Source organism: Penicillium antarcticum (assembly GCF_028974205.1).
Source record: "Penicillium antarcticum strain IBT 31339 chromosome Unknown utg000002l_segment0_segment0, whole genome shotgun sequence".
NCBI lineage: Eukaryota > Fungi > Ascomycota > Eurotiomycetes > Eurotiales > Aspergillaceae > Penicillium > Penicillium antarcticum.
This window is the reverse complement of record NW_026695300.1, coordinates 998748-1020371: the sequence shown is the minus strand read 5'-3', so window position 1 is coordinate 1020371 and position 21624 is coordinate 998748. Positions and strand designations below refer to the sequence as shown.

At 48.6% G+C, this 21624-nt stretch overlaps 8 protein-coding genes across 8 annotated transcripts; 2 read left to right on the top strand and 6 right to left on the bottom strand.

Annotated features, from left to right (window-relative positions):
- Nucleotides 1–741: 741 nt before the first annotated feature.
- acuF (phosphoenolpyruvate carboxykinase PCK1) lies at nt 742–2959 on the bottom strand (the record flags this gene model as incomplete). The annotated part of the gene is made up of 4 exons (XM_058459437.1): nt 2746–2959; nt 2622–2697; nt 2371–2571; nt 742–2082 (listed from the first exon to the last, which is right to left on the bottom strand). The coding sequence occupies exons 1-4, from the start codon at nt 2925–2927 to the stop codon at nt 742–744; spliced, it is 1800 nt and encodes a 599-aa protein (XP_058322969.1). The 5' UTR covers nt 2928–2959.
- A 2401-nt stretch (nt 2960–5360) lies between these two features.
- On the bottom strand, nt 5361–5920 carry N7508_001370 (uncharacterized protein; the record flags this gene model as incomplete). The annotated part of the gene is made up of 2 exons (XM_058459436.1): nt 5361–5719; nt 5833–5920. The coding sequence occupies 2 exons, from the start codon at nt 5918–5920 to the stop codon at nt 5361–5363; spliced, it is 447 nt and encodes a 148-aa protein (XP_058322968.1).
- A 4937-nt stretch (nt 5921–10857) lies between these two features.
- On the top strand, nt 10858–13146 carry N7508_001369 (aromatic amino acid ammonia-lyase; the record flags this gene model as incomplete). Its single annotated transcript, XM_058459435.1, has 3 exons — nt 10858–11057; nt 11126–11232; nt 11300–13146. The coding sequence occupies 3 exons, from the start codon at nt 10858–10860 to the stop codon at nt 13144–13146; spliced, it is 2154 nt and encodes a 717-aa protein (XP_058322967.1).
- Nucleotides 13147–13458: 312 nt separating this feature from the next.
- On the bottom strand, nt 13459–14750 carry N7508_001368 (glycoside hydrolase family 28 protein; the record flags this gene model as incomplete). Its single annotated transcript, XM_058459434.1, has 4 exons — nt 13459–13787; nt 13844–13973; nt 14026–14448; nt 14499–14750. The coding sequence occupies 4 exons, from the start codon at nt 14748–14750 to the stop codon at nt 13459–13461; spliced, it is 1134 nt and encodes a 377-aa protein (XP_058322966.1).
- A 944-nt stretch (nt 14751–15694) lies between these two features.
- N7508_001367 (uncharacterized protein) lies at nt 15695–17114 on the top strand (the record flags this gene model as incomplete). The annotated part of the gene is made up of 2 exons (XM_058459433.1): nt 15695–15760; nt 15807–17114. The coding sequence occupies 2 exons, from the start codon at nt 15695–15697 to the stop codon at nt 17112–17114; spliced, it is 1374 nt and encodes a 457-aa protein (XP_058322965.1).
- An 807-nt stretch (nt 17115–17921) lies between these two features.
- On the bottom strand, nt 17922–18927 carry N7508_001366 (PEX11 family protein; the record flags this gene model as incomplete). The annotated part of the gene is made up of 3 exons (XM_058459432.1): nt 17922–18084; nt 18168–18645; nt 18861–18927. 3 exons carry the CDS (start codon nt 18925–18927, stop codon nt 17922–17924), a joined length of 708 nt encoding a protein of 235 aa, XP_058322964.1.
- Nucleotides 18928–19380: 453 nt separating this feature from the next.
- Nucleotides 19381–19902, bottom strand: N7508_001365 (uncharacterized protein; the record flags this gene model as incomplete). Its single annotated transcript, XM_058459431.1, has 1 exon — nt 19381–19902. The coding sequence occupies one exon, from the start codon at nt 19900–19902 to the stop codon at nt 19381–19383; it is 522 nt and encodes a 173-aa protein (XP_058322963.1).
- Nucleotides 19903–19971: 69 nt separating this feature from the next.
- Nucleotides 19972–20208, bottom strand: N7508_001364 (uncharacterized protein; the record flags this gene model as incomplete). The annotated part of the gene is made up of 1 exon (XM_058459430.1): nt 19972–20208. One exon carries the CDS (start codon nt 20206–20208, stop codon nt 19972–19974), a length of 237 nt encoding a protein of 78 aa, XP_058322962.1.
- Between the last annotated feature and the right edge of the window lie 1416 nt (nt 20209–21624).

The window sequence follows — 21624 nt, the reverse complement described above, 5'->3', positions numbered from 1 at the left end:
TGCTGTAGAATAATCAGTGAGCAAGACCCAGAGCTTTCTCATAAGGAGGCACCAATCGGGCAACTCGTGTGCAAGAGTCCGGTACAAAATATCATGATGAGCATGTGAATATGCTGTACTTCAGTGATGTATACAAGCGAAACCGATGTTCTTTGACAGATAGATTGTGTTAATCAAGGGGACTGGCAGAGGAACACTCTGGCGTCCAAGATAGCCTTTTTTTGGCAGCTGATTTACCCTCAATGGTGCCGTAGTCTAATACCCATTCTTTGAACATAAAAACCCTCATATTTGCAAAGACCCTTCTGAATACCTATTATTAAGAGACTTCTCAGTATTGTTATCAAGAGAATAAGCTCCTGCTTTTCGGTCAGACAGTTTGCTAAACATGTAGTAAGCAAGATAGATACTAGCTTCTAGTGAGAACTTATGTATACGATACTACAAGGAAGAGTATTTTTTAGAAAGAATGATATCATTGACTATCATGAAGGAAATTCATAAACATCACAAACTCCATCTAGCCAAGGGAGATCGATGGCCTAGATTCAAAAACAAAGCCCAGTTCGGGGGGAAATCAAACATATCCAACGCTCGTCCCGATACAAGCGGCAGACGTGAGAGGTGATCCAAGAAAGTGATCACCAGGAAAAAGTAGCACGCCATGCAAATGACTTATTCATCCCATCGGAGGAACAAGGACCAAAGGAGAAAAAGAAATTTTGAAACCGCTCAAGTCCTTTAAACCTGGGGCGCGGCAGCGAGGACGTCAGGGGTAGCCTCATCGGAGTACTTCTTGAAGTTCTCGTTGAAGAGACCGGCAAGCTTGGTAACCTCCTCCTTGAACGAGGTGGAGGCGGTCCAGCTCTTCTCGGGGTTGAGGAGCTCGCTGGGGACACCGGGGCAAGACGTGGGGACGGGCAGGTTGAAGGTGTCGTAGATCTCGTAGTCGGCCTTGGCGAGCTCGCCGCTGTGGATGGAGTCCAGGATGGCACGGGTGTACTTGAGAGGGCAACGCTTGCCGCCGGTGGTGGCGCCAGCGCCAACCCAGCCGGTGTTGAGGAGCCAGGCGTTGACCTTGTGCTCCTTGATCTTCTCGGCGAGCATGCTGGCGTAGCGCATGGGGTGGAGAGCCAGGAAGGGCTGAGCGAAGCAAGAAGAGAAGGTAGCCTGGGGCTCGGTGACACCGTCCTCAGTACCGGCCATCTTGGAGGTGTAACCGGAGATGAAGTGGAACATGGTCTGCTCGGGGGTGAGCTTGGAGATAGGGGGCAAGACACCGCGGGCATCACAGGTGAGCAGGATGATGTTGGAGGGGTGGTTGTCACTCTTGCAGGGGATCTTGGCGTTCTCGATGTACTCAATGGGGTAGGCGCAACGGGTGTTCTCAGTGAGAGTGACATCGTCGTAGTTGACAACACGGGAGATGGGGTCGAAGACGGTGTTCTCAAGGACGGATCCGAAACGGATGGCGTTGAAAATATCGGGCTCCTTCTCGGCGGAGAGACCAATGCACTTGGCGTAGCAACCACCCTCAATGTTGAAGACGCCGGTGTCGGTCCAGCAGTGCTCGTCGTCACCAATGAGCTTACGGTTAGGGTCGGCAGACAGGGTGGTCTTGCCGGTACCGGACAGACCGAAGAAGACAGTGACGTCGCCGTTCTGTCCCTCGTTGGCAGAGGAGTGGAGGGTCAGGACGTTGTGCTTGACAGGCATCTCATAGAAGAGGACAGTGAAGACACCCTTCTTCATCTCACCAGCGTACTCGGTACCGAGGATGACCATCTCCTTGTCGGCGAAATTGATGGCAACAGAGGTGGCAGAGGTCATACCCTCAGTGAAGCGGTTGGCAGGGAAAGAGCCAGCGTTGTAGATGACATAGTCGGGGTGGAAGCGGTCGAGCTCCTCACGGCTGGGGCGGATCAGCATGTTGCGCATGAAAAGAGCATGGTAGGCGCGAGCGCAGACAACGCGAACGCTGATGCGGTAGCGCTCATCCCAACCGGCGTAACCATCGATGACATAAATGCGGTTACGGGTGTTGAGGTAGTCGACAGCACGCTCACGGTTGATACGCCAGACCTGAAGAAGTGATTAGTAATGATTCAATGACGTCATACACGTGCTAGCCTCGGTCCAAAGGGAGCCGCAAGTGAGAGCCGAGAGGCAAATTGGGCAAAAGGAAAGTCCAGTGATACAAGTTCAAGTGACATAGGAATGTATCGGAAAGGACAGCTTCCTAATGTTACGCGAAAGGCTGCCAGAAAAGCTTGGTCTCCCGATGCATATGCAAGGGATCCCTGTGGAGCTGATCGGTCTCATATGCAAGGGCTGGAGTATGCAAAAAAAAATCGCGCAAAAGTCACTCACATCCAGAGTCATGGGCTTGTTGACGGGTCCCCACCAGATGTCCTTCTCTGAGGAAGCCTCCTGGACAACACGCTTGTCGGAGGGGGAACGACCAGTCTTAGCACCAGAGTAGGCGCTCAGAGCACCGCTGGAGGTGACGGCGGTACCAGTCTCATAGACGAGAGCATCTTCGTAAAGAGCAGGGACGGAGGGGTTGGCAATCTATTGAGGTATTAGTTGGGTCCAGTGTATAGACCGCGGGGTATGCTCACAATGGCGACACGGTCATAGTCAATGTGGGCGGTCTCGTGGAGTTCCTCCTCGAGCTCGGTGTGGCCCTTGCCAGGCCTAGAGATGGTCAGCGAGGTCAACGACAGTCAGATCGAGGCAACATACTGGACACCACCAGGGTGCAGCGCAGTGCGATTCACAGATGTAGCAACCATGTTTCTGAGTGAAGTGGAGTGATAGTTATTGTTGCGTTGTTTCGCGATTTGCTGTTGAGAGAAATCAGAAGCCAGAGGTCCAGGAGACTCGGGGCGATTGGGACTAATATAGTCCTTTCCGGCAGGCATCATGAGTATGAAGGGTAATGTTTCTCCACAGTTTCACGGAAGATGTCGGGGCTGAGCGCCGAGCTGAAGCGTCCACGCGGTTGGTGATGGATGAAGTGCCGTGGGTAGCAAATTCCTAGTATGTCCGACTTGACCCGAAAGGTTTTAGTGGACACGAGGTGTACTCGGAACGTTCTCGATCGGAAGGAGGCTAGACTGGGGTCCTAGAAAGACTAGGGAAACTAGGGGTTATCAAAAATAACTCGTTTTGAAGGTGGTTACAAAGTGAAGTTCTTTGAGCGTCTCAGGGTCTTTTATGTTGACGGTTGCGGCAAACATAACGTTGTTTTACAAATTGTACCTAGGTTAACTTTCCAACTATCGTCAATGACTACCAATGTATGAACATGAAAAGAGTCTAATTCCACTTGTATTCAGTTAGATGACGCGCAATGACTTCACTTATAGTTCATACAGGTCTCTATACTCCGTGTTCCCGGCTGAAATCGCGGGGGGCTGACATAATCGTCGATCAACCGAAACTGATTTCCGGCCTCATTCTACTCTTTCTCTTTTATCTCGGCTTAAATGAACCCGACCGGAATGCTTCGTGTCTGAAAATTGCTCAAAGCCGGATGACGACAGGGTCGGCTGAAAAGTCGGAAGCATCTGGGTTCAAGATTTCAGCAGCAAATAACGGCGTTTAACCTGCCGAGGATGATGCATCCGCATCCATCGATCGCGGCGGTCTCAGCCAATCAGCGCATTCACATTTCCACCTCCAAGGATGGTCGGGTGGGCAGAAGATATTGCCGCTGGGTCCTGGTGCGTATTATCGCTAGTTAACTGGAATTCCAGTGAGAGACACCTTCCGACTGGTACCTGACCTCCGAACATGACTCCAAGCTCCAACGCGAGCCTCCGGAAACCATGCATATTACGTGTAGTCCTTGATGGCCTCGACCACACACGGCCAAATGGACAAATGGACAAATGGATAAATGGACCATTCGAACACAAATGAGCGGTCAGTCATAGTCAGCCTTGACTCTGCTTTTCGTATCGCATCGCCACTCGGCATACCCTACCTGTGGCTTGTCTGCAACCCCAGATCCTTCTCCCCGTGGTTTAGCGGCGGATCCCGACCCGACTGCGGCCTCGGGAACGCGACCTTTGTTCGAATTCCAGTCGGAGACTATGAAACAATTACCCATTTGCGCCATTTTTGACTCAAGTTTACGTAGTGATTTCTATTTCAAGTACCCTGCTGATCAACTCATTCTTTATTGCATCCTTGCGCGTGACACGGTTGCCGGGCGGCGTGAACTATGTAGAGTTGAGGCTTTTTTTCTTGCACTCCCTGAAGCAGTAAGGGCTGGTGGAGCTTCCCCTGTCCTCTCCGCAAAAAAGGGATATGAATAGACAAAGTATACCCCGTGATCCTAGACTGTCTACACAATGAATCTATTCCGGGATCTTCGCTTTGCCCCTTCTCGTGCATCCGTATTGTTTTCTTTAATGTTATTTTGTGCGCCTTATCTTACCCGGATCAACATTCACCAACATGGAATTCTCGGTCCCTGATTGTAATCAGAGCCAATCACTAGCACTTAGCTTCCTAATTTACCCGTTGTGATATGACTGTGCTCGTTCATTCGAGTCTCTACCTATCATCAGTGTATCTGCCCAACTAGTTTCGAAACGGCCTGGGCCGGTGCGTTTAAAGGGGGCACAGAGATCGTCTCGCCTCCTATTTCTCCCGATCCAGCGCCGCACGTCATTGTTGATACCTCCAACGGCTATGAACGGAGTCCGGATCCCATGACTTTCAGGCATTGGATGAATTCTTCCGGCCCGTGTTCCTTTTTGTGCACGACCACTGCTTGGCGTCTTGGCCTTTTTCTGGGGAAATTGTCGCGTGGCCTTGCCTTGGCCCCTAGCTTATATGCGGGGTATAAAGTGGCGTGAACTGTTGCTCGCTACTGGGCTGAGGAATTTTGTAGCAGAAAATGCCGCGTTTTGGATAACCTCGTGTCAAGGCAGGCATGCATTTCATTAAGGCTGTCATGTAAAGCGCTACAAAGAGAAAGAGTAATCTCGATTCTCATGTGAGGTATCGCCGGGAACAAACCCGTACATGCAGTAGATAATGCATCTGATGTGTTGGTACCATAGTATCGTGAGAAGTATATGCTATCTGCGTCCGAGAGGTGTGATGCACCACCATCACGATAATTTTTGGCTGTACGCCGAATGTTCAAGGTTGCTTCATTCTGTTTTACTATCCTGATAGTTCTTTCCGATCGCTTTTGTCCTCATCATCTGTGTTTGCGGAGCCCCAGTGCCTCCTAAAATATATCTCCAACTTCCAAGTAGAATCTCCAGGAACCTAGACATGGAAAAAACGAGAAACTCGTCTGAATTCCCATACTATCAACACCGAGAACGCATTGCAGCTTAGTATAAAAGAACCTCATCCTGATCAGCCCCAGCCTCAACCCACCCACCAAGCAATTTCCTAGCAACACCAGCTACAAGCTGAGGATAATTAGGCGGCGGCACAGCACCAGGAGGTAAGCTCCGACTAGGATCCCCAGCAATCCAAACAGCAGGTTCCAATGAAATACCGGCAACCTTCTCGCGAAGTGCCTCAACATCCTTCAGATCAAATCCACGACCGAAGATGATCGCTCGAGCCGGTCTACTGTAATCATTTGTGCCGACCTTGTTGACCTGTGGGGACTGTGGGTCCTGGCCGGCGAGGAGGTGTGGGATTTCGGATTGGGCGGCTGTAAGGCTCTGGATAAAGTGGATTACTGGTAGGTATTAGTTATTGAAGACAATCTTCTGGTTAAAATGGGATGAGGTCGATATAGGATGGGTATAGTAGGTACTGGACATGGGAGAGGTAATTGTATATCGGACTAACCTTCAAACTCGGGAAGAAGGAGCTCGGAGACCGGCTTGCCGATTTCGGCATCCAGGGCGCAGACCACAATTGGGAGAGAGGAGGACATTGCGATAAATTCTTATTGAAGGTACTGGAGAGCTTGATTCGATCGATTTGTCTTTAATCATAACGAACCACCAAAAATTTATCTGTTTATATCTTGATGCTCGGAGTCCGACATTCTCAATGCGGTTAGACTGGTGGGTGCCTATTCAGTAAAACGGATCACTACACAACTCTGTAAACGAATTGAAGAGCGAATACATGCGGTTGATCATATCCATCTTCTCTTTATGACTTCAACCGAAACCAGGTGATATGAGAGAATAATGCCTACAATATCAACAAAACATACACCCTAATGCTGAAGAGATACTTTTTTAATATTTTAAGAAAAATATCCCTTGGATGTAACTTGGAGTAGAGCATTCAGCCCTACCAGATATGGCACACTAATTTGATCATAACAAATTCAAAGGAAATCGCTACCTTCTATCACTGACATGTGTAATACAGGTTGTGATCAGAACTCCGCGAGTCGGATATGTAGTACTCCAACACCGAGAACTAGTTCTGCTTGACCCAGCAGGAGCTTGAAAACCGAGTATCCGGTGAAATTTCGCATGTTCGCATGGAAAATCCATTTTGAGGTGGGGTGTGGGGAATAGGGGTCAATCATTGAATCCAACATGCTCTATCCACGTTATTTATTCTCAAGACCACATGGACGTCATTGAAGACATGTACCAAATTATAAAGTTCTAGATGCATACTTCTTGGGGAGAATCCTACATGATTCTGTTGTCACCATTGAAGTATGAAGCGAACGTTGGGTACTGTCCTATTCCTTCGGATGAGATCATCAGGGGAAAGGACCGCCCACCATGGTAGTTAAGACCCACAGTTTGACAAGGGAATCAAGTTCTTAGGGCCTTCCAGTTGAATCCATAGTTTAACTATGTAGACAAAATGGTCATTTAGCTCCTGAACTATCCCCACAATGATCTAATACCAAGACCAAAATTTGTATCAGGGACTACATCCGTTAATCCGAAGTGAGTATAGTCGGCGACTAGGTCACCAAGGTGCATTTACCTATACTCGAAAAATCGAATCTATAGTTGTCTATGGGTAGGAAATCATATTTCTATTTCTAATCAACATATGTCTTGTAGTTGAAAAAACCAGGAGCTTTCCCTGCTATTCCTGCTATGCTGTGGCCACTCCCCTTTCTGAATTATTAGCGTCAAGCCCAGGAAAAAGAGTTTTATATCTAAGTAGGTTGCTTATCCACGGTCTTGTACCTGTTTCTCCTGAATGATGTATAGTAGTGTGCTGTCAACCCACAATGAAGAGATCCAGGGTGCTGTTCTCATCACATGTACTACCATTAGACCACCAAGGAACCATTTCTACTTGAATGAGGATGTAATGTGCATGCTTGATATTGAATGTGCGGTTCTCTGTGCCAGCGGTTTAACATAAAGGAAAGTGGACCGCGTAGTTCCTGTCGATTGCGAATAGATTTCCTGGATCCGCCATGAAACTATCAGCTCTGATCTAAATTAGTGCTGCTGATCATTTGCACTTTCCGGTGGCAGCGCTGGCCTCCTTCTACGTGACATCATTAGTTCTTGAAATTCTCGGACATCGGTAAGGTCACTTACCACACACAAACCCGAGGCACAGATACCCATGCTTCCATCAGGCTTGCACGTTCCTCCGGCAGGAATCTGTAATACTGTTAAATCATGCCATAGCAGCGAGGAAGGTTCTAATTACAGTAGCGAGGCCAAGACTGGCAAAGGCAAAGACAGTGAAGAGAGTAAAACGCATGGTAATGGGTATTCGAGGATAGATGGGTTGTAGATGTTTCAGAGGAGTTCTTGGGTAATTGTGATTCTACACGAGTGATCAGGGCATTCTTATACTTCGGATTCGGCTATATAATCATGCGTTACGCCCAAGCGATCTGTATCATCATTACTTGATTTAGTATGCAACTACCCACCTTCCCCACCCGCTATAAATAGTCGGATGGTAGCGGTAGATCTTAACTAGAATGATCACACCAGTGCACATGTATGGATATAACAAAAGTCAATGGCACTTAGTTCAGGGGAATTTGACACGTCAGCCATGTTACAACGGAGTATAACGTCCCTAAAAAGAGGTCGTGCTTTGGTCCACAGACCTCGCGAATTCCTGAGATATCTTCCTGGCGGCAATAAATTTTTGAGCTACAAGCTCATTGGAACGCTGGTTGCAATTTTGAGATCTAGATCATTCCTTTACTTCCAACCTTTTCTGCTTGTCGGTTGATCAAATCAAGTCATGCAAATGAATCTGCCACCGGCGATAAATGTTCACTACCAATCAATTTGGATGTTTTTAATGACATCTCACCGCATGTTTGTGAAATAATGCAAGTTTGAGACGGGATTTTTCTTTCAGCAACTAAAATTTGAATATGTTGTCTGGAACACTAGGCATGCAATCCAGTGGTGCCTAGTGGGCCCATTTGACCTTTCTTGTTCGGGGAATCCCACTTGACTACGATGAAAGTCGCAAGAGTCTTTATCCTGGCAGTTACATGTGTCACTCTTGATTCAGCTACCCTCCTAAGGCATCATTTCGTGGAGAAATCTCCCTACATTAGGTCAAAATGTATCTCAGGAGCGCATAGTTGGAGTCATCTACTTTCATTCTTATATTGGCAATCAAAAACACTCAACCCTGCCGACACAGGCGTCAATCGATCGATCCACATGCTAAAGGATGGTTAGCTTTTTTTGGCATTGAAAACAGCAGTATCAATTATTCCAGGAAGTTCTTCTTCCTTAATGGAAATCTGGTTCAAGTCGCAAGCAATACAAGTCACGTAAAATCTTTGAAGCGGTCAAGCGTCCGGAAGGAACAGCCAAAACTAAACCCAAAGAAGGGAATACAGCTTGGTGAGGGGAATGAAGGAATTTTCCAGTACGTAGATGAGTTATGTATTTATCCGCCTCAAACATCTCACCAATGAGGAATGCCACCTGGGCCAGCGTCAAAATCTTTATGGAAGATATGTACGTTTGACACAAAGGTGGCGAAGATGAAGTTCTCTAGCCTGAGCGAGCTCAATTTTCCGAGAAATTGCTCCAAGGCACTCCGGCCTCCGGTCATAAGCGTTGCATGGAACTTGGACACTGTGAGAGAGCGAGAACTTTCAGATGGAGAGCGACTTCAATAATCAGATCGGACCAAGTATGAGGTTTAAAGTGTCACTTGGAGCCCCAATGCAGATTTGAAGGTCCTCGAGATTATCAAGAGCAAAAATAAATGAGTCGTACTGCGCTCGTTCTAAAAACAATCCATGGATTATATAACCACGATAACTAGGTCCAAAAGTATGCAACATTGATTTTTTGGTTGGACCCGAGTGCTTGGATTAGACTTGTTAAGGCCAAAGAGCGTTTGTCTTCCATTCGAAGGTAATAGAGAATCCTAAAGTCTGTAAATTTGAACGGGTGTCAATGCGATCTACTAGTTGGGTGGCTCCAATCTAGGAGCCGGACTCTCTGCTGCCGTGGATTGAGCAGGAACAACGTTGGATAATGTGCCAGCTCAACTTTGTCAAGCCTGTTGAAGTGTTGTATGCATTTGCGAAGTCTAGCAGCAAATGATTCGGCATCGGACTCTAGGAGACGAGAGTTGTCTGCAAGTATGTTTTGATATACAGCATGACGAGCCACTAGTTCCTCCCCTTCTAACGACAGGCAGCTTTTAGAAGACACAACACATTGGAATATAGAGTCTTGTTCCAATCGAAACATTCAAACATAGTTGGTATCATCCATAGCTCTTGAACTCGCCCCCATATATCAGATTCAGCGAGAGCTTCTAATTCGTGAAGGCTGCCGCTAGCCATAATGAAGCGAATACTTTTGAGATACCGATTGCAGAGCTCTTCAAAGATGGTTTGTATAGTACATGACATGTGAGTCTAAGCGCTTGCCATTCCGAAATTGAAGATGGCTGCAGATCACACATATCAATTCGACTGGAAGGAATGTGATTGACAATAATCCTAAGAGACTCCAGCGAAGACTCATCATGAGCATATCTGACGACTTGGGAGATATTTTACATGGCATATTCCTTGATCCTTGGCAATGGAATGGTGAGGTTGTTTACGGCTGTAGCGATATTTGCAGCTCTGACAATCAAATATCATCTTTTGAGAAGTTGACTGGACGCAACTCCCGCTACCAACCACTTGACTCTTCCATGTTTCCATGAAGTCCCAAAGCTGATATTCACTGCATGTATTCTGTTTCCCACATGAAACCATGGACTCCAATACTAGAATCAATAAAGCGCACATAATTCAACTTGGAATACATTGCATGAACATAAATGGCGCCTCTCTGATCAGCCCTACTACCATTGATTTCTGAAACACTCATCTGCACTCCGATATCACAGTATCACGCGCCAACGGTTTTGATCTGCGCTATACTGGAATCCTTGCATGTGCAGCAAGGTATCATGCAGGATGTCGCTAGTTTGAATGGTGGCTTGCTACCGCTAGCCCCCAAATGTCCAGATGGACCATAATCTTCAGCATTTTAGAATCTCACCCTGTTCTATAGGTTGCTTTTGGTGGTTATGCAAGATCCCGGGCGATCCATGTGAAGTCTAGATTTCAATTTCGCGATGTTGAAGTCAAAAATATGTTCCAACTAACTACTTAGTTCATTTGAACATTGAGAGCCAACAAACGCATTGACCGTGGCAAACTTCTCGATTTGAGTGAGCTATCTCGGGTGGCGTTGCAATTATTGATCTGAGCTGTGTTTAGTACTTTTGCTATCTTTGAGCAGAAAGGACGGGTGGCTCAGATTCGCTTTATAACTTACCTTGGAAGATGCGAAAAGGAGAAAAAGAGTCCTCACATCCATCTTTCTTATTCCTGACCAAACTCTATCTTACATTGGACGTTTGGAGCAACGCGCTACAATGATTGAAAGCCTCGTTATGTCTCCGGCTTCCTATACTGCAACTCCGGTTTCTTCCCTGGTTACTCCTTCACATCCAACTCCCCACAAAGATGAGACTCTGAAATCGTGGGCTAAGATCGGGTCTTTGGTTCATAGAGGCGTGGTCAATGTTGACGGAGAAACTTTGGATATTGCCAGTGTGGTTGCTGTTGCTCGGTTGTACCCCTATTTACTTTGCTTTGCTACACAACACATGTTGCAATATCATGACTAACAACGTATTTTAGTGAGGGATGCGGCGCAAAAGTATCCAAAGATACCAAGGTTACTGAGAGAGTTGAAGCGGGAATCGAGACATTCAACGACTACCTTTACAAAGGGTATTGCATATATGGTACGAGCCCCTGTCTAAATAGAAATCAATTCCAAAGAAGAGCAAAACGGTTAATCCTTCTTGTTAGGAGTCAACACTGGCTTTGGAGGCAGCGCCGATACCCGTACATCAGATGTCATCCGACTACAGCAATCGCTCCTCCAACTGACCCAGTCAGGGATACTCTCAGGAAGCGACTTTTCTCCGCGCATGGGCGACTACAACCTATCTTCACACGCCATGCCAGTGACATGGGTTCGAGCGACCATGCTTGTACGCTGCAACCATCTACTGCGCGGCCACTCTGGCGTCCGGCTGGAGATCATCGATACGGTGTTGAGATTGCTTCGGGCAGGTCTCACTCCGATTATCCCATTGCGCGGGTCGATTTCTGCGTCGGGCGATCTCATGCCCCTCTCGTATCTCGTTGGCATTTTGGAAGGAAACCCTGATATCAAGGTTTACTGGGATCGCAAACCAGAGGCTGCGATTGTGTCTGCGACAAAGGCGCTGGAGATTATTGGAATCCCGCCTTTCATTTTGAAACCGAAGGAAGGTCTTAGTTTGATCAATGGCTCGGCTGCTTCTGCTGCTGTTGCATCTTTGGCGGCGCATGAAGCCAGTCAGCTGGTCTTACTCGCTCAAGGTCTTACGGCGCTAACGTGTGAGGCTATGATGGGTAATGCGGAGAATTATCATGAATTCCCTGCGAAGATTAGGCCGCATCCTGGCCAAATCGAAGTCGCAGCCAATATCCGCAAGGGAATCATCAACTCCAAGTTGATAGAAACCTCGGGAACGAAAGATCGTCTGCGTCAGGGACTAATCCAAGACCGATATGCCCTCCGTGGTGCATCGCAGTGGCTTGGACCGGTAGTCGAAGACCTAAGACTAGCCATCCAGCAACTCACCACAGAACTCAACTCCACACAAGACAACCCCGTCATAGACTCTGAGTCAGGAGAAGTATACTTCTGCTCCAACTTCCAAGCAGCGTCCGTCTCGATGGCCATGGAAAAGACACGCGGAGGCCTCCAGATGATCGGCAAACTGCTATTCAGCTACTCGTCCGAGCTCATCAACCCAGACATGAACAAAGGTCTCCCAGCAAATCTCGCAGCCGATGATCCTAGCTTGTCATTCACGATGAAGGGCGTCGACATCAACATGGCCGCGTACATGTCTGAGCTTGGCTTCCTGGCCAACTCGGTGACTTCGCATGTACAGTCGGCCGAGATGAACAACCAGCCTATCAATTCTCTTGCGCTGATCTCAGCACGGTATACGCTGCAGGCTGTCGAGCTGGTCTCCATGATGAGTGCGGCTCTTTTGTATGTGACATGCCAAGCGGTGGATCTGCGCATTCTTCACGAGACTTTCCTGGAGAATCTATACAGTGTGCTGTATTTGGCATTTGACTCTGTACAAATGAGGCAGGATAAGAGTTCCGCAATCCGAACTGAGCTCCTCCAAGCTCTCCGCAACTCGTGGGGACATTCTGCGCGTGACGATCTCTCTGTTAGGATCCAGGCACTGTCCACAGCCATGGCGCCGGTCCTGCTAGCAAATGCCAAGGAGCTCAGCACAGAAGATCCATTTGCGGTAATTGAGCATCTGCAAAAGGAGATCCGTCAAGAAGCAAAGACGTTATTTCTGGGCTTGCGAGTGAAGTCATTTTGTGGCGACCTAAACGCGGAGTCATCTCTTGGACCTGCTGCTAAAGCCCTCTACCGCTTTGTCCGACGGGAGCTGGATGTTCCATTCCACTGCGGCATTGGAGAACATCCTACGGGTGATACGGAGGCTGCGGCGGACATTCCTCCTCGTCCGCGGAAAACTGTCGGGTCGTGGATTTCGATTATTTACGATGCTATCAGGGATGGGAGGATTCGGCAGCCTTTGGGGGATGATTGGAGATGTTGCAATGGCTTCTAGACCAAGACAGAAGAAGACATGATTGGGGATAGTGTGCTATTAGATCATGCCACAATGGCACAATGGAATTGATGTTCACTCATTCATTCTGTTTCTGCTCAATCCAGTTATGAAGTACAAGACAGCGAGAAAGGTTTAGTCAAATAACAAATTTGCAATTCGACTCTAGGAAGAAATTAATCTAGCCCTCCCCTGGAGGAACTATAATTATACAAAACCGAATTAGCCAAAGGGCAAACAAAAGCCCACCAGAAACAATCAGAGTACGAAAAGGCATTCCAACTCGAATTTGAAAGCAGCAGCGTTCCACATTTAGCAAGAAGCACCGCTGGGGAGACCCTTGCACTTACTGCTCTTCTTACCACCGGAGACGCTGACACCGCTCCAAGACCAGTTGGAGCAAGCACCGGAGGCACACAGGATGTAGACATCAGTAGCGCTGCTGGATACGGAACCCTTGACGTTGCTCATGGTCAGACCGGTGATGGGGACGCCGCTGGTGGGGATTCCGGTAGGGCTGCCGTTCTTATAGTCCTGCTCGATGACGACTCCGTACTTGGTGATTCCGGAGAGGGTGATGTCCTTGTAAGTAACGCCCTTGACGGAGCCGGTGGCACCATAGACGGTCTTGATGCGGACACCTGTGATTTGCGTTAGAGAATCTTGTTGTTATAGGCATTGGGAATGGATTGTGTACCGTTCTGGGAGTTGCTGATGTTGCAGTTCTCGATGGTCACACCGTTGACGGCATTATCGGAGCGGCCGCCGACAGAACCGATGGAGATACCGTGGCCACCAGTGCACTTGGCGCCGGTGAAGTGGACGTTCTAGATGGTATTAGCTAATGTTTCACCAGGATTGCATGTAGAATATACATACGGTGCCGGAGTTGACAGCCAAGCAGTCGTCCTGATTGTGGACGGTAGGGTTGGTGATGTAGACACCGTTGCTGGAACCAACGTCGAAAGCGTCGGTGTTGTGGCCACCCTTGCTGTCGCCATCGGTGTTGTCGACAGTGACTCCGGTGAGGGTGAGCTCCTTGGCGCCGTTGATGCTGAAGACCTGCACGGGTGAGTTCTTGATGTAGATGTTCTCAATGGTGGAGCTGGTCAGGCTGTGAGCGTAGAAGAACTTGGGCTTGGTCTTGCCGCCGTTGGTTCCCTTTCCGTCCCACCAGCGAGCACCATCACCGTTGAGAACTGCGCCGGAAGCACCCTTGACGGTGATGGAGGTTCCGGAAACGGAGACGAGGGGACCTTCCCACTCCTTGTATCCGAAAGTGGTGCTTCCTTCGAAGACGACCTATACAACTGTCAGTAATGGACCTTGAGCTTGGAGGTGGATGATCTTACAGTGGTGCCTTTGTTAAGTCCTGTCAGGTCCAGAGTGGTTCCGGCTGGGACAGCGACGTTGTTGAGAGTGATGGTCGAGCAAGACTTCTTGTTCTTGATGGCATTGGCAGCACCACTGGAGCCGGAGAAGGTACAAGAAGCACGGGGAAGGAGAGCATTTCCAAGAACATCAGCCTCCGGGGCGATGACAGGAGCAGCATTCACGGCAGCAGCGCCAAGCAGGCCAACAAGGGCAAGTTTGAGGGACGCCATGATAAAGAAAATGAAAAAGAATGTAATGTTTTGGTTAGATTTTCAAGCAAAGAGCAGAGGGCGGCTATATTATATACTCCTACAGCTCTAAAATGAACTGAATCGGAGCTAGAACAGAACCTCAACAGGGACGGCCCAATATTTTCCGGGAGATTGGCTGACCCCATCTGGACAGGCAGCCGTTATTTCCTCCAATGTGATGCTCGGCTTTGGCGGCAATCAATGCTTCAGGATCTTGTTTCAGTTTTAAACCGGGCGTGGAACCCAGAAGGGAAGGGTGGCAAGCCTCAAGCATATCGAAACAGCGGGGTGGTCGAATAGGCCAAGCTCATTTGTCATTCTAGACGGCTGTTTCGAAGAAAGACATTTAGGGCTTTGAGTGGAGATCCACTATGCAACGGGGTCGTGTGAGCCGACGGCTCATTTAGGTATGGTCTGATGCCTGAAGCTCAACACCGGTGAATCTTCGGATGAACCGGGATCGAAGTAGCAACAAATTCATACTTATTGAGCAACTTGGCGATATTGACTTTGTATGGCTCGGAAGTGGCGGTCTACCTTGACGGCAAACCTTGAAATCCACAGAAGTAGGCGGGCATATAGCCCCTTGAAAAAGCTCGGCGAAAACAATCAAGCAATATACCAAGTTTGTAGTTCACGCTCAGGCTATTCTTCAAAGGGCACCAAGTCTCCACCATTCTGGCCTTTGCTCTATGGTAGCCCTCGGCATACCCCTTTCTTTTGAGACCTTTGAGGCAATATATACTACAATTTGCTCTCAATATAGATAATTACAGTCTAGAACAAGACAGCGCCATGATCAGTGCTTATTGGGCTATTTTGGTCATCACCATTCTTCACTTTTCATGAATGTAACCATATGCAGGGCGCATGCATCCAAGGATAAGAGCTTTCTTCTATGGGTCACTGCTGTCACTGCTGCCATGACAATCCGGAACAGCCGGCTCTGCGCCATCAACTCCCTCAAGTTCGCGCAAAGAGGTGCTTTTGTCTGAACTTATATCTTTTGCCTAGACTACGTCTTCCACGTGGTAGATCGTCCCGCAAAATACCTACAAGCCTGACGTGACCACCAAGTTACATCATCCCCCATACAAAACATACAAAACCCCGAATAAGACAAAATATAACATACGCTCCCCATCAAAACCAAATCCCTCATCAATAAGCGTCAACCATGCCATCAACCAAACCACCCTCCCAATCCAAATCAACCCTCACAAAAAGAGCAAAACGCTACCGCCTCCTCTCAACCCTCCTGTCCCTTCTAGACAGATCCATCTCAACGCCCCTCCCGATAAAGCCAACTTCAAAGATAACAATCCCAACAACAATAAGCAAAAAGCCCGGCACAATAGACCTATACATCTACACCACCCCCCAAGTCCACTCACCAAAACCAATCCCCAACCCCAACCACAGCCCTCAAATCAACCCAAACCCCCAAGACCAGTCCTCCTAACCTTCCACGGTGGCGGGTTCACAATCGGCCATGCAAAAGATGACGCGCGCTGGTGCAGTACAATCCTAAAAGCAATCCCGGAAGCAATATCAATAAGCATCAACTACCGCCTCGCACCGGAACATCCTTTCCCGACAGCGCTGGATGATAGCGTTGATGCTATACTCTGGCTGTGGAAACATGCCGAGGAATATAATCTCGATCAGTCGCGTTTCGTGCTTAGTGGTGCTAGTGCGGGTGGGAATCTTGTTTTGGGGGTTCCGTTTCGGTTGGGGGATGAACTGCGGAAAAGGAAGGGGCGGGAGGGTGACGAGGATGGGGATGGTGGTGAGGGTACAGATGGCCAGGGTGGCATTAGATTTGCTGGGATAGTGGCATTCTACCCACCTGTTGCTTGGACGAAGAGTAGAGAGGAGCGTGATTCCAGCAATCCCATTGCACGGAAGAAATCTATGATTTCGCCGGGTGTTTTTAGGTTGTTTGATGAGTCTTATTTGGGGTGTGGGGATTTGCCTAGGAAGCCTGTTTCTACTATTTCTCCTTCTGCTGTCGGTGTGGAGATGAGTGTTGGTGAGGTGGATATGGCACATCCATATTTATCCCCTGGTCTTGCACCGGATCAGTTGATACAGACTGTTTATCCTCCAAAGGTGGCTATCTATACTTGTGGCTGGGATCCGTTGCTTGTTGAAGGGGAGACATTCCGGGAGAGACTGCTTGGGTTTGTGAGAGATGGTTTCATGGAGAGCGTAGGTGGGTTTATGGTTGAGGGTGTTGTTCATGGGTTTGATAAGAGGCCTTCGTTTTGGAGGAGGGATGAGGTGAGGGTGAAGATGTATGGGGATGCGGTCAGGGAGGTGAAGGGCATGTGGGATATTTAGTGCTATGTATTCCCAGTGATAAATAGTCTGTGTTGTCCATCATGTCAAGTGTCTCAACGGAGGATATAGAGTCTTTACAGTGAAGCTATATCTTGGCGCAAAGAGAGCGGGGCACCAGTCAGGCGGGGTACAAAAGTCAGCAATTTTCACTTTGTTGATTTCTTTCTCATCACCTCGACTAGTTCATACAGATCAAAGGTATGTTATAGGCTCGGCTGCTCCACATTTGAGTACCTCGGTGGTTAACTCACGCCAGATCCGATCTATTTCTTCACCCACATCTACAAATCTACATCTACATCATGGGTCACGCTTCCTGCCCCAAGTGCGGTGCCGCCACTGACGGCGCTGGCAAGAGCTGCGGCTCTTGCGGTGCTGTAAGTACTTGTGTTTCTGTTCCAAGGCTGTGGTGTGGCCATACTGACTATCTCAGACCTGCCCCGTTTAAGCCGTCCATGTGACGCGACCTAGGAGCCGGTGAAGTTGAGCGGGAGTTTGGACCGGAGGGTAGATTTGCTAGGGAGTTCGGGACATAGCCACGATGCGACGAGAATGATATCCGATCTATTCAAGATCCAAGAAAGCCAAGTAAAGTTATATACGAGAACATAAGAACTGCATGTAGACATATACTAGAAACAGGAAGGTACAAGTCTGTTCATAGACAAGAAACGCATTCAGGATATAGGTGGAGTGCGCAATAATAATACCTCGACCAACTCTCGTCTCACGACCAACATGCACTGTTAGGTAAGGTAGTGTCGAGACACCGGACCAACATGTCCCCCCTCACCAACAAGACGCCATTTATGCGGTCTTGCGCCACTGGGACCAGACACCAATCAAACTGCTGATGGTACCGGTGATACCGACGATGCCATCGTCAAGAGCAACCCAGCCAACAGCAGAAGCAGGAGCAGCCAAGTCGCACAGATCGGAGATGAGCTGTATCCGAGCAGCGGAGCGCTCCCTGATCAAAATTATTAGCATCCAAACCAGAAGATCCACAGTCCCGGCATAAGGTGACGGGTGACGGGGAACGGGGAAACTCACTTCTCAATCTTCTTAGCCTCAACAACTCCCTCACCCTCCTTCCGATCAACAGTCTTCTCCTTCTGCTGCAGACCGTACAGGGTATAAATACCGGCAACGGCACTGCAAAGCAAACCAGCCGCCCACGCCTTATAAGCGGACTCCTGCAGCCGCTTCGCGGAAGCCAGCTTCCGAACGCCGATCACGTCAATGACGGTGACCGTGTCGAGGGTCAGGTAGCCGGCATAGCCGAGCTGGCGGCCGATGGCCAGGTAACGCAGGATGGGGTCGACGGGGCTCTTGTTGTCTAAGGCGATGGAGGCGGCCTTGAGGTGTTCGATAAACTTGCCGATTCGGAGGATCTTGCGCGTTGTGCCGAACTGTTTCTTGATCGCGTTGAAGGGCTCGATGGCGCTTTGGGGCTTGTTTGTGCGGTATAGGTACCAGGCGTAGAAGCGGGAGAAGTATTGGATTGTTCGGAGGAGTTTGTCGCGGCCGACTGTGTGGTTTGGTTAGCGGATTCAGGATCGCGTCTTCAGTGTGGGTGGGGAAGGGGTGGAATTGTTGGGAGTGGGAGTTGGGATTGGACTGGATGTGTAGGATGAGGTGGTTGCGGTGGGATCAGGGGGTAGTTGGCTCTGCTGCTGCAAAGCTGGTGTGCACATGTCGTGTGCAGGCTCGAGGTGTACAGGCGTGGGATCGGGGTTCACGTACCTGTGGTTGCGACGAAGCGCAGGTAGTGCGCCAGCGCAGGGTGGTAGACAAGAGCATCGGCGACCATGATGACTGTTGAGTGTGTATGTCAAGAAGTGGTGAGAGGTGAGAAGTGATAAATGAAGATGGTCGGTAATTGAACGGCGAATGGAGCCGGAAAAGCAACCTCGGCTGGAGAGATCTCGGGAGCCAAGGTATCTTTACGTCTGAAGTCCACTTCCCCGTGTTTTACTCGTGCTTCACGTGAAGGCCCGAGTATATACGTCAATGACTAATACTTATTTTGTGGAATGTTACGATTAAAGGTCAATTTATACTCGAATAGAGTACACCTTATTCTGCAGTATTGTCGCTCTAGATTTTCTTCGCTTTCTTTATCTCTTTTGGATCTATCTTTCCAGTGCGGAATAGCTGTAATCTGAGCTGTCTAGTCTCTTCTATAGATGATACGTATCGGCCGGTAAATTACCACTCTGTTATCTTCAATGCATAGTTACTGTATTGCGGCCTAACTATCAAGTCACAACTTATACCGCAGAGTCCTGTTCTGCTGATCGGTCAAGTAGGAGAAAGCATTGACAAGATCTTTTCCTTCCACCCCAGCGAGATCAACATCCCTAACCTTGTTCTCCCGAGCATACAACACATACAATAACCCAAAGACAGTAGCCATATTGGCCGCAAAAGCAGCCATACACACCGTGATCCCAGTATGATAATAAGGCGCCTCACGCGTCAAGAAAACCTGCGGTGAATCAATATTCGAAACACAAGTCGACGAGACTAATAGCACGCCCGCAAGTACCTTGTTCGAGTATCCAGCCACATTAGTTGCCAGAAGCGAGTACATAATACCAGCAAAAGAAGCCACAATCGGAACATTAAAGATGACACCAAGGTGCGCAGTCTTCGTACCAGCATTGAAAGGCAAAGCGAAAAGCATCGCAGTCGAAACAAGACCAGGAATATAACAAAGAATAATGAAGAAAATGCGCTTCCCTTCTCCCCACCTCGTCGACAGCGTAATACTAATAGCAACCATGGTAACAGCCATATAATCGAAGGCAGAATATGAAGCAAAACAGCCTGATAAGTCGAATACCCGTAGCCCTTAATAATAATTCCCATAAACATTGTCTGCAGCTGTCTGCAGCGAATTCGTCAAGTTATGCGCGAAAACCGCAAAAACCAATAACCAAATTCGGCCATTAAGCAACGTCTTCGCAATCTGATCTTCGTTCATGTGCGTATTCTTCGCACCGGTCTTGTTACTGCTCAAGCGGTGGACAACAATCGCTCCCGCTCTGTCAGAAAGCTCGCTGTCAATGGTGAATCGGAGAGCAGCCATCACAGACTGATTCCGAAGGGAATAGTGAGCCCACCGAAGATTATGAATTGGTAGGAGAACACCCCGTTCACATTTATGTGGACGATTGCTCAGAATATGACACCTGATGGTGCGCCGATCATGCCGTTCGCGCTATACCGGAGGCCTACGCGGGCGGGTTGTTCTTCGTGTTTCCACCAGGAGGAGGTTACTAGCACAAAGCCTGGGTTTAGGCATGATTCGAAGACACCGAGGAAGAAGCGGCTGCGGCTAGTTTGTGTAAGTTCTTTGCTTAGCCCGTTGCTGCTAGGGTTGCTCCTGCTTTGAATTAGGTTGTGTGGGAATATCTGTTGCGGCGGTGCTTCTTACTCCCGAGAACGAAGTTGATTGTGAGGGATTTGCCAACAGGCTAGCGTTGTATGAGGAGGTTGATGCCTGCATTGGAGAGTGTCTGAATGGCGAGCATCTGTGTAGGGATATACTCAAGAGCGAACAACCACTCTTATCAACGAATTGAATGCCATTGAATCAGAATGAGTATAAACAACTTATACACACGAACCAAGATCTCCAGAACTTGGTCTTTGAAATGGGCCTCTTGCAATCGTTTACCCCAGAGTCACGCACTGACCTCACTGGCAGGGGTAAAAGATCTAGCTTCATAGCTTGGGATAAACGACAGAGGGTCATATCCCAGGTGCATCCGACGAAACAGCCGATGTAAAGCCAATGAATAGCTTTAAGGGGCGTACTTAAGCGAGCTGCGTAAGCTGAGATCGGGTGGAGGCTGGGGACGGTGGAGAAGGAAATCTGGGGAGAAGAAGGGATTAACAGTCGACTAGTAAGGTATGGCTGAACCCTGCAAAACACGGCACTCATCCGAGATCTGCTCGGCAGTCTTTGATGTACCGTGGTGATGAGCTTTCAAATCTGGATACCTTGGCGAAGGCTTATGTGGACTCGCTCATACTTCATGCTTTTGTCCAGCATATCTTTCTGCCAGCATATAGCTGGAAACAAGCACCCACCACGCCCCCTTTCTAAACGCCTCCCTAATTGGCGAGTTAGATGACAATCTCGCCCTCTTCTGTAGAATCTCATTTGCAGCTGTCAAAGAAAGATGGACGCACAGCGAAGTAACCAATACCCTCGACTCACCCTTCAACGCAACCAACTTCGGCCCCCGGTCTCCCCAGGGTGAAGGCATGGTCCTAGTCACCGGAGGCGTGACCGATCTAGCCCCAGGCGACGATGAATTTGAATGCGTGAACCTGAACATTTGCGTCCCGGAAATGTATTGATTAGATCAAAAGTTAAATAGTTTGCTACCCCGGGATTTCTAATTAGGCGGGCGTGGCAATTTGGTGATGTTTTTCCAATTATTGGGAGGGAGAAAACTAAGAAGCTAACATAAAGAGGCGTCTGTCGGTTGAAAGA